Genomic DNA, 12,491 nt, shown 5'->3' with positions numbered 1-12,491 from the left:
CTTTGGTTTTTAATTTGATTTTGTTCGTTTGTTTTACAGGCAAACCTACTGGACTATAAATCACTTCTTTATTGTTTAATTGCTCTCTATCTAAATATCTCCTGTACAAACTTGGGAAAAGAAACATTCTCAATTCTATTTGTTAACAAAGTAATGCTTTTATATTTAAAACAATTTTCCTCAAAAATGTTAAGGCCAATTATTATCCTTAAAGTATGAAAGTGACACTAATGCTTGAAAAATTAATGGTTTCTTAAAAAATTCAATTTGGTTTTACAAAGAGAAATTAACTTTTATTCTGTGACTATCATACGCCTCTAACAAGTTTTCATTTTGTAGCTAATTTTAACCACTATATACTGGCACTTCTTTTGCCTGAGGGCTATAAACTTTAATAGAGTCTCTGATATGGAGCTCACACTTTGACCAGGAAGGCCAAGGTAAGATGCAGGAAAGGCAGACAGCCTAAATACAATAAGACCCCACATCCACCACCTTATTAAAAACAAACAAACAAACAAACAAAACCCCCCCCCAAAAAAATACCTGGCAACTAGAGGCAAAAAATGGCTGCTTAGAATTCAAGTTTTTCAGAAACATAACCTGAAAATGACAGAGTTCACTATTATTAAATGTTTGGACAATGCTTATACATCTATAGATTGCTTATTTCATTTTGGGGATAATAACTTTGTATGTGCCAGGCTGAGAGGTGAATCCCAGAGTTCCTGAATATAGAAAAATCAATTTAAAGTCATCATTTTGAGAACAAGAACAATGGCTACTGGGAGATTTTAAATGTGTGTGATCTCTTCCTAAATATCTGAGAGAGTATGTCTATGTCAGGTGATTCCCATTTTGTTTTGGTTTGGTTTTACTGGTAAAATATAAATTTAAATATTATTACCATTACCAGATATTAATTAAAAAGTTGTTATTACACATTTCAGACATGTTACCTACTACTGAAAACAGGCACATCTAATTCAAAAATTTGTGTTTCCCAAAAAAATGCATTAAAATTATAAAATTACTTTTTAGAAAATTTAAAATGTATATGTATATATTTCTGAATGCAGGTTACTATTTTTTAAATATGTATCAAAATGTAGGACAAATGAGTGTTTTTAAAATTTCCCCTGCAACATTTGAGTTTTACTTGAAGAACTAAACCTTTGGAAATTAGTTTATTATTGCTTAGCACACTAAAGTTTGCTATTTTCTCAGTTCCCATGACCTATTAAGTATATATATATGCAACATGATAAAGTCTACTTTGCAGACAATATTTGACATAATTCTATAGAGCTGAATAATTAAACGAGGATAATATAACTTTAGAAAAACTGTTCATGTGACATGATTGTGACAAAATCCAGACTGTATTCTATATTGTAAATTATTCACTTTAAAGTTATTTGTACTAGAAAAAATTTCTGGCAAAAAGCAACTGATACAATTAACTCCCCTATACTCATTACCCTGCTTCAACAACTATCACAAATTTGTTCTTATTGAAAAATCTTACGGAAAAATCTCATCCATTTTTCTGCCCTCTGTCCTTCCTTTTTTCCCTAAAGTTTTTTAGAGAAATTTCCAAACATGTTTTCAACCCAAAACACTGTTGAATTATTCCAGAAACAAATAAAAGTAATAAGGACTTTATTTTTTAATGTAACCCCAATGTTATTATTCTGCTAATAAAAACTTCAATAATTGCATATTAAAAGGTAATGCTTGGGTTCTCACTGATATTCCAAAATGTCTCAAACATTTTTTAACAGTTGGTCTGTTTGAATTAGGATCCAGGTAAGGGCTACTCACTATATTTTGTTATATTTCTAATTCACATTTAACTTAGAACAATTACTTCTTCCTAATTATTTACTCATTATCTTTTGCCATTGATTTATTAAATATTCAGTCAGTTACTTTATAAAATATTCAACATTCTGGATTGAATTATTTTCTCCCTTTTGGTATCTTTTATTTTCTCATGTTTAAAAATCTTTGCATATTTAAAAATGTTTGTGGAAAAGGTTTAAATATTTTTAAAGGAGATTTTGATGGCATAGATTGTATACTTGTGTTGGTGTGTGTGTCTATATACATTTGCATCTATCTGTGATGTTTTGTGCTTATTAACTACAGAGCTAAAAATTAAATTTTTATGTGCTGGGCAGCCTATGCTTCAAGGTAGTCCTGGTTTTCTAGCATTCAACCAACACCTCATTTTACACATCATCTTGGCAGTGCACAAACCCCCCAACCACAGTGTGCAAATTCACGTAGCATCATGGGTAATATGAATATTCTCTGTGAAATATAAATTCCAGATCTTCTGTGGTAACAACCTTCTTTATTCTCAATAAAGTATAGGTATTTTTGTTTCTTCATTTGTTTTAGGAGTCTACAAGTTAAAAATTGAATGGGTGAAAAAAATTGGAGGAGGAAAACAGACTAAGAATTTATTTGCTGTGTTTGTCAGAAAATCCTTTCTCACAGTTTTATTTTATAGTCATTCTTCTGGGTTCTTACCACCCTTTTTGTTTTTGTATCAGAACCTGCAATGGTGGGCCAAATGCAAAGGTACAGTTTCTTCATTCATTCAGAGTACATTCATTAAAGGAGTCTTCAGGGTTTTGACACTCAAAATATAAAATATCTGTATGTGCTATATGGTTATTAAATTTTCTGGAAAATAATTTTTTTGTTTAAATAACAATAACTTCAGTCTTCTGACTTTGATCTCTTGAATTACTAGGCTCTCTCTCACTGTGAATCCTGAGCAGTATCACTAAACCCAGTTGTGTTCATGTTATAATTATTTCCCCAAGTTTTAAAGGCTATTTTTCTATTGAGTAAACTGAAGGTACCTTCTTACCCAGGGAATCAAACATCCCATAAGCTAATCAAAACTTACATCTTGAGGCACACCATTTCCTCAGTCTTTCTTGAACTTAGTCACACTACTTACCTGTTTCCTCAAAGCTGAACATACATTAAAACAAACAAAAAAAAAACCAGCAACAACAGAACACTACAGTTATTTTTGCACAAACTTTTCCTTTTTTCTTTCTTGCAAATTTAGGCTAGACTTTCAGAACTGATTTAAAGGAAACTTCATCTATCGAGTATTCCACAATTCTCCCAGATTTTTAATAATTTCTTCTGCTTCATTACCATAGCAATCTGCATACATCTGTTTTAAATACCCTAATTCTACTGTGGATAATAGTTATTTATATATCTGACACTTTTTTATAGAAAGACATCATGACATTTATTTTTGTTGAATGAATCTGCATTCATCTATGAGTCTGGATGCATTTTTTAAATACCTTAAAGTTTAGAAAGCTAGACATAATGGATGTTCGTTCTAGAATACCTGCTCAAATATTTGAGCCTTTAGAGAGAAAAAAAGTTTCCTTTTTCATGACAGGCTTTGTAAAAAGTAAAATTTTTATAGTAAAAGTTGAATGTGATTAGAATATGTTATGTACTATTGTCATTGAATTTTAGATATGATCCCAAAACAGACACTTGGACCATGGTGGCTCCTTTGAGTATGCCCAGAGATGCTGTTGGGGTCTGTCTCCTTGGTGACCGATTATATGCTGTTGGTGGCTATGATGGACAGACATACCTCAACACTATGGAATCCTATGACCCACAAACTAATGAGTGGACACAGGTAAGATTGTCATCAGCATAATTCACTTCAAGGATAAGAATGTATTTCATTTACTTTCTGTGGAGGAGGGGTATACAAACAGTAATCTAGTCTAATTACCCTAAACCAAAAATGATTGTTTTTATTCAATATTGTGTTGATTTTGTAAAAAGTTCATTAAATTATACATTCTTGTGTACTTTTATTACTACAATACCCATAAAATATATATTAAAAAGTGACATACATACTTAATAAGATTTCCATTTTCCACAAGAAGAAACAGAATCTGAATTTGAGTTACCTGAAGCAAAAAATAAAAGTGTAATATATTGGTTCACAAAACCCTAACTTATAATGTTTGGTTTTAGAAACAATATAAAGGCTGCAGAAATCAACCTTCCTGGCATTCATTTTTGTTACTGCTTATTAGGTCCATTTTTATCTGTTGCAGAGAGAATTTTTCACCTGGTGGTGCTGCTGGAAAGTCCAAGTAGTAATCCCCACAGCCATAAACAGAAAAATAACCTTTTAAAAATTCCAGTTCAATTAAAAGAATAAACAGGAAAGGGCTTTGCATAGCCTGTCATGTAGTGAGTGCTCACTCCTTGTCAATCATTTTGTCCAGGAAGTTGGAGTAAAATGACTGGTTTATCTTAGGTGAGGCATTATGCCTTACATACACACTGTAGTTAGAGACTCAGGATCATGCTAGAATGAAGCAGCTCCCTTTGTAATCACGTAACTAGGGATGTGTGTTGGTGTGTGTGAGTGTGATGGGAAGATGAGGCCAGGGCAAACGAATTATAGTGAAAGACATCTTAGCTGCATAGCTACCGTGGCCTTGCTTATGATGGAGGGAATCAATACATTCTGACTTGTGTCCTTACATATTTGATTTCTCTTTACTTTCATTCTTCTCCAAATATCTCAATATTTCTATTATTTCTCACTTTTACCAGAAATCTAAAAGTAAGATACTGTTCAAATAAATAGTTTCCATCTAGGAGTGCAGTGCAGCTCTAAAGCTTTATTTCACTGAAGCAGAATAATAACCACATCTCCTCATATTGCCTCAGTGGGTGGAAGGATCTGATTTTGGTCAAAGAAATTGACTACAATTTATCTAAAGAACTTGAACACCTGATTAAAATACATTTGTTTTAAAGATATTTACTTTTCACAAAACATGATTTCCTTGATTTTGCCAGTTTTGATGGTATGCATTCAGCAACAATATTTAGTCAGACTAACTTCAGAGTACAAAACCAAATTCCTAATGGATAGACTAAGGTACCTGCATTATGAATTTCTTCTCCTCTAAAGGAAAACTCTTGACTTCAACAAAAATAGGTACATTTAGCCAAGTAAGTAAAAAGAACGAGGAGTAGAGAAAAGAAGGGGAAATATCAAGAGATCTAAGTCTTGTTATTTTCTACATTTTATTTTAATTGCTAGAGAAGAGGCATTTCTTATTCAGAGAGCACCGTATGTAAAAAAAAAAAAAAAGCAAGTAATGATTGCTTTTCACATTATTGCACTAAAATTTCAAAGGATATATTTTGACTGTACCTTTCTGAGTCCCTAGTGTTTCCAAAGCAAATCCTGCATGCATTAATGAATGATTGTTGATTTGCTAAGGAAATGTACTAGTTAAATGGTGTGTATTTTAAATGTTCCACTTAAAAGAACATTAAATAAAGGAACTTTATGTTTTTATAAATGATGTAATATAATATCTGAATACATATTTATAATAAAGAGACATTATGCTTGTCATTCCTCTAAAATTGAAATCAAAACAATATATGTAGTAATTAATAGGTAAAAGACTCCTAAAGATCATTTTACTTCATCTATATTTTATTATACTTTTTTGGATCATATAGTATTTTACAAACAGCAAAGCGGCATTTAAAATATTTTATGACAACTTTATTTTAATACAATAAACATTAAATTTAAAACTGTTAAGTTACTTTAAGATTTTGCTTCCGTATCTTCTCATTATTTATATTTTTAAGACTCTCAAGGGATGAGCAGCAGACCCACACAAAATCCCTTTAAAAATTTTCAGGATTCTAGCCTACTTGAAAAGTTTTCCATATTTGCTAAATTCCTGTCACCTCACTCCGTATGTCCTATAAGTGGACTAAATTGGTTATTCCATATAATATTAGCAGCCACAAATGGCTGATTATTGAAATAAATAAGCAAACTATATTAAAATATCCAAATATATGAATATTTGGAAAAATACTCAGTTTAGCTTGAGTTGGAAATAGATTAGGAATCGATTAACAGTTTTGTGCCTTTGTTTTACAGAGAATGCGTACACACACCATATGTATAGATACACGTGTGTATTTATGTATGTTTTAAATAAATTTCACTTTTGTCATTTAACACCGAGCTTATTTTTTGTGTTTGATTTGAAAAAAAATAATGTACGTGCTTCAAGACCTAAAGAGAACTTTATTCCATTTCTCCTAGCCTAAGTAAAATTGCCCTTTAATAATGTATTATCTTGGTATACTGTCATAGCATTATCATGCTGCATTCATCTACAGGTTGTAAGGCTGGGAGTAGTTGCTGGCTGGGAGTAGGAGGTGATATGAATGTTTCTCAAATACATTGAGAACTATTGTTGCAACTAAGTATACTTTTTGTGTATGCATTTCATTTATTTGTAGACAATAGATATATAAGATATATTGATAATGATATATTGAGAATTTTGTTACAGAGAAGCCTGGTGAAATATCTACATTCAGGGTTACTTTTATTTCATTGGTTCTGTGGCCAACCTTTTTAGGTTATCATATTACTCATGCTGAAAGGTACAACCCCTGGAGGGAGAGCAAAGGCAGATTTTTAAAAATATATATTAAATAAATCTGGACCAAGAGAAAAGAAAGAAAACTTTTCTTAAACATTTAAAATGTACTTATGTAGAAAAATACCAAATGTTTAAAACAGCATGATTAATTATTTGGTAAGAGAATAGCACTATGATAGAACTTAAGTGCACTGGGCAGAGAAATCTTCCTTCAGGAAATATGTAGAATGAGGCCTGACAAATGAGTAATAGCTAACCACATGAAAATATGGGGAGTGCTTTGGCTTAAGGAACATCATTTGTAAGAGCCAGAGGAAGAACACGTGGTATGTCTCACTGAGCAAGAGACAGAATCGTTAAGTTTTGAGAGATAGATATGGTTTACATTATGTAACCTGAGCTATGTGGAAGACTGAATAAATGGATAGAATTAAACTTGTTGGAGATATATTTAGAGGGCTTGATGATTCAGATTTAGAGTTGAGTGAGGTAAAAAGAAGGGTCAAGGATTCTGTCTTGAACAACTGGGTAGAGAGGGGTGTCATTCACTGACATAAATACAAGGGGAATATCACATTTTGTTTTTTGAAAAATCAGAAAGTATTCATTTTCACATGCACACATACACACATGCATATATAGAGATAGAGGTATAAATGTAGATGAAGGTATAGTTAAGCTACTCACTCTATATGTAGTTTAGTACACAGTACTGAGTATTGAATGGACATCAGGGAGCCTTTGGGAAAGTTTTCAAAAATACAATTACCCAATATTAGTCCCATTTCCATTTAGTGATAGGGCTTATGAACAGATACAGTCATGCGTTCCTTAAAAATGAAATACAGTCTGAGAAATTCATCCTTAGGCAATTTCATCATTGTGCACATATTACAGAGCATACTTAGACCAACCCAGATGGTATGGTCTACTACACACTGAGGCTGTACGATATAGCCTATTGCTCCTAGGCTACAAAGCTATATAAGTGTGTTACCGTAATGTATTCTAGGTAATTGTAACAGAATGGTGTTTGTCTATCTAAACATATCTAAACATAGTAAAGGTACTGTAGAAATATGGTATAAAAGATAAAAAGTGGTACACACCTCTATAGGGCATTTAACCTGAATGGAGCTTGCAGGATTAGAAATTGCCCTGGGTGAGTCAGTGACGGAGTGATGAGTGAATGTGAGGGCCTTGGACGTTACTATATGCTACTGTAGACTTGAAAAACACTCTACACTTAGGCTACACTAAACTTATTTTAAAATATTTTTTCTTTAATAATAAATTAACCTTAGCTTACTATAATTTTTTTTTACTTTTTAAACTCTTAAAGTTTTAAAAACTTTTTGACTCTTTTATAGTAATAGTTACATTAAAGCACAAACACATTGTGCAGCTGTATAATTTTTTTCTTTATATCCTTATTCTGTGAGCTTTTTTCTATTTTCAAAAAAGCAGTACAACAGTTTTGTTTACACCAGTTTCACCACAAACATTTGAGTAATGCGTTGTGCTTTGATGTTAAGAGGGCTATGACATTAACAGACGATGGATTTTTTCAGCTCCATTATAATCTTATGGGACCACCATTGTATATGTGGTTCATCCATGACCAGAACCTCAAGGATGAAAATACAGCTATGCAGTGCATGACTGTATTTTGTAAATGCCTCTTAAATGACTCTGATATGAAACAATCCATGAAAATCATTAGATAATAAAAGAAAGATCAGGGAAAGTACATGCATTTTGGAGTCAGGTAAACTTAGGTTTGCATACATTGATGCTGTGGGATTAACATATTGTCTCCTGATACTGTATTCACTCACCTCTCTCATGGAGATAACAGTACAAGATGTGATTACAAAGATAAGAGTGGTGACCTATAAAAATTATTCTTCACACAAATATGTCATGAATATATTCACATGCTCCTTCCCTACTCTTATTTTATGCAATAATTCTATGAGGAAGACAAGTGATGTTACATTAAATTAGCTTTTACAAATAATCCATTAAGAGAATAAAAAATAAATAGCATGTGGATTTTTTTAACCTACAGTGGGATGATGGGTAAGAATAAATACATTCAAAATAACTGGTAGAAAATGGAGGTAATTTTCATATTTAGAGTGTAAGAATATGTCCTTTTTCAATCAATAAGATAATGTATGTGATTTGAGGCTACTTTGTCTGCAGCTATTTTATTTCTTACATTTTATACACTTTCTTTTCACACTGAAATAATATCATGTAATTTCTAGTCTACCCTGATATTCTTAGAAAATTGTAATAAAAATTGATATCAAAAAGCTCAAATTATCAAAATGTTGGCTTGTCTCCAAAGAATAAATTTTCATTACAAACTCTGTAAAAATTATTGTTTTTAATATATTTCTAACCATTTTCATATTCAGCATTATTAAAAAAATACTCAGTTCTCATTTCAGTGATTGTCATAAGATGGAAAATTTTTAATAAGCATATAGTAATTATAATTATGGCCTATTTATGACAAAGTATTGAATTTATTTCATTGTATGTCTCTGTCTAGAATGAATGAATAACACATTTAATTCAATACAATATCTGGGGAAATAACTTCAAAATCATTGCAGTAAGTGTAATAGCTATTTCATCTAAAATATACTCCAAGCTATTACTATGAAATATTATCACAAATGTGTCCATAAAAACTCCAGAATAGAGCTTTGATGGAAACTTTTCTATAGCAGGTTAATTTCAATAAAAATCATTAAATGTTTTATTACTGTTCTTAAAAACTCCACAAAAATTGTAGGCTTAAAAATTTTCAATATACAAATCATTGCTTTTTTAAAATGCCATTTTCAGTGTTTTCATTTTTATTGTACTACTTCTGGCTAAAATGGGAAAACAAACACATTTATGATTTTCATGTAGATAATCTTTTAAAATATATTATAAGTTTTATATTTTTCTGTGAAAACTTGTCTTGTGTTTCATCTTTTTTAACAGATGGCTTCCTTGAATATTGGGAGAGCAGGTGCCTGTGTGGTAGTCATCAAGCAACCTTGACTTATTGATATTTTACTTGGAAAGATTTTACTTGCTGGAGTGGTTATTTTTATATTGAATGGCAAGAATGAGAACTTCCAGAGGTGAAAACTCTTCAAGAACAAGGATCTCTGTAGCGTTACCTACTGATGTTGAAAGAGTTAGTAGATCAAACAGAATAGTAGGAAACAAGAAAACATTAAACTTATACAGGAAAAATGTCTGGCCATATGTTAGTTAGTTCGGGAATGGTTATTGGTAATTTGTTTTGTATTGTAGCATACAATAACTAGAGTTACCAAAGGCTTGTTTTTTCTTGAGCAGTTGAAAGGAGAGACCAACATTTGTGACATGGATAGTTTCATGACCACAACTCATTCAATCATTTTATAGTCTATGGCAATATCCAAGAGATTGCCAAGAGTAGAAGACAGAATATTTCATCTGACAGTATCTGATTGGTTTACTGTTTTTCTAATCATATGTGGTCATAAAGGGAAGCAGAATTATGCTTTATTAAAACAAACCTGCTTCTGCTTCATTTTCCTAAGCTATGAGAACAATTAGAGAAACAGATTCATGCTTGTATCTTGCATTCAGAAAACAAACTGTCCTACTAATCAAAGCTGTGTATCTCATCAGAGATAATGGTTGAATTTTATTGCAACCATATTGGCAATCTGAAACTGGCAAACACAAAGGATTGTTTTCATTAGGCTTACCATGTTGCTTTGCTTTTTTAACACACTGAGCCAAAGATTCAGTAAAATTATTGGGCTTTTGCCTTATGTTGAGTTCAGTGTAAGCATGGAAGCTAGTGATTCTGAATGATATATATATCCATTGCATGTTGAACTCCATTAGAATTTTGTTCTTAAACAAACTTAGAATTTCAAAAAAAAATATGATCCATTAAGTTGGAGTGTTTATGATTATTGCTAGAAAGAAGGCAGACTTCATATTCTCATCGCCCATTTTTCAAACTTGTTACATTGATCTGTACATTATTTTAAGCCACATGTTTGTAATTGTTTAAAACAAAGTGGAAACATTACACAATGTCCTTAATAAATAGGTCCATGTAAATTTTAATTACAATTAATAAATGATCAAAAAATTTGCATTTATCAGTGTATTTTTAAAAAATTTTAAATCAAATGTACGGATAAAGTCAACAAGGTATATACTTGCAGAGACGGGCAATTATATTGTCTGATTTTCAAATTTAAAGAAGTATGTATCTCCATAAAAACATAATACTATGCTGACACCAAATGTAATTTTAATTATTGTTTCTTCTGTATTCACCCACTTGAGACAGTTATCATCGGTGCCCAGAAAACACACATTGCTTAATAAGAATGCTGAGACTAGTGTAGGAGCTAGAAGAGGCAAGAAAACCTTCTTTTATAAAAAAATCAATGAAAACTATGGAATTGACTTTTATTGTTAGGTAGCCAAAAATATTTGAAATCTAACAACCAAGGAAAATATTAAGAAAGAGTTTGTCTCCAGGAAACATTAGGAAATTTGAATTTTCTCAAAATGAACACATGGTCAAATGTATTTGACACAATTTATTTCAGAAAAATGATGCCATTATAGCTAAAAAATAATAGGGTAATATCAATGATTATTTTTACATTCTGGTGAAAAACGTGTAACATTAAATTTACAATCTTCAGTATTTCCAAGTGTACGTTCAGTAGTATTAAGCATATTCACATTGTTGTGCAGCCAACTGATTTGCAAAACTGAACCTCTATACTCATTAAACAACTCCCTTTCTTCCTCTCCCTCCAGCCCCTGGCAACCACATTCTACTTTTTGTTTCTATGAATTTGATTATTGTAGAGGCTACATGTAAGTGGAATTATACAGTAATTTTTGTAACTACTATATTTTACTTCACATAATGCCTCCAAGTTAATCTATGTTGTAGTATATGACAGAATGTCCTGTTTTAAGGCTGAGCAAAATTGTATTGGATGTGTATGCAATATTTTTTAATCCATTCATCTATGCATGGAAACTGGTTGTTTTCACTTCTTTTGTGAATAATGCCGCTACAAATATTGATGTGCAAATATCTCTTCAAGATCCTGCTTTTAATCCTTTTAACCATATATAACAAAAGTGGAATTGCTGGGTCATGTGGTAATTGAAATTGCTTTTGGTTTTTTTCTTAGGAAGCACCACACTGTTTCCATAATGCATGTTTTCCATGCATAATGGCTACACCATTTAGCATGCCCACCAACTGTGTGCAGAATATCCTTGTCAACAATTTTTTTTCTTTTCTGAAAGTAGTCTTCATAATGGGCATAAGATGATAGCTATTGCCTTGTGATTTTAATTTGCATTTCCCCAATCATTGCTTGCTGGCTATTTTTATATAATCTTTGGAGAAATGTCGATTCAAGTCCTTTGCTCACTTTTTATTTTTTAATTTATTTTTTTCTTTTTATTCTTCCATTTTATTTTCCTAGGCTTTAGGGGAACAGGTGGTGTTTGGTTAATGAGTAAGCTCTTTAGCGGTGATTTGTTAGATTTTGGTGCACCCGTCACCAGAGTGGTATACACTGTACCCAATTTGTAGTCTTTTATCCCTCACCCACCTCTGATCCTGTTTTCCCAAGTCCCAAAGTCCATTGTATTATTCTTATGCCTTTGTGTCCTCATAGCTTAACTCCCACTTATGAGTGAGAACATACAATATTTGGTTTCCCATTAGTGAATTACTTCACTTAGAATAATGGTCTCCAATTCCATCCAGATTGCTGCAAATGATGTTATTTCATTCCTTTTTATGGCTGAATAGTATTCCATTGTGTGTGTGTGTGTGTGTGTGTGTATGTGTGTGTATATATATATATATCATATATAGTATTCCATTGTGTATGTGTGTGTGTATATATATATACACACATTCCA

At 31.6% G+C, this 12,491-nt stretch overlaps 1 protein-coding gene across 2 annotated transcripts in view; it reads left to right on the top strand.

Moving 5' to 3' along the window:
- KLHL1 (kelch like family member 1) overlaps positions 1–10,680 on the top strand; it is a 416,652-nt gene extending 405,972 nt beyond the window's left edge. For both annotated transcript variants that reach the window (XM_054446371.2, XM_054446370.2), the window contains 2 exons: positions 3,523–3,694; positions 9,519–10,680. In XM_054446371.2, coding sequence (XP_054302346.2) covers positions 3,523–3,694; positions 9,519–9,578 — 232 coding nt within the window. In that variant the 3' untranslated portion in view covers positions 9,579–10,680. The remainder of the gene's footprint in view (positions 1–3,522; positions 3,695–9,518) is intronic.
- Positions 10,681–12,491: the final 1,811 nt, after the last annotated feature.

The sequence above is a fragment of the Pongo pygmaeus genome, chromosome 14, assembly GCF_028885625.2.
Source record: "Pongo pygmaeus isolate AG05252 chromosome 14, NHGRI_mPonPyg2-v2.0_pri, whole genome shotgun sequence".
Classification (NCBI taxonomy): domain Eukaryota; kingdom Metazoa; phylum Chordata; class Mammalia; order Primates; family Hominidae; genus Pongo; species Pongo pygmaeus.
Note: the sequence above shows the minus strand (reverse complement) of the source record. Positions and strands in the feature narration are given on the sequence as shown.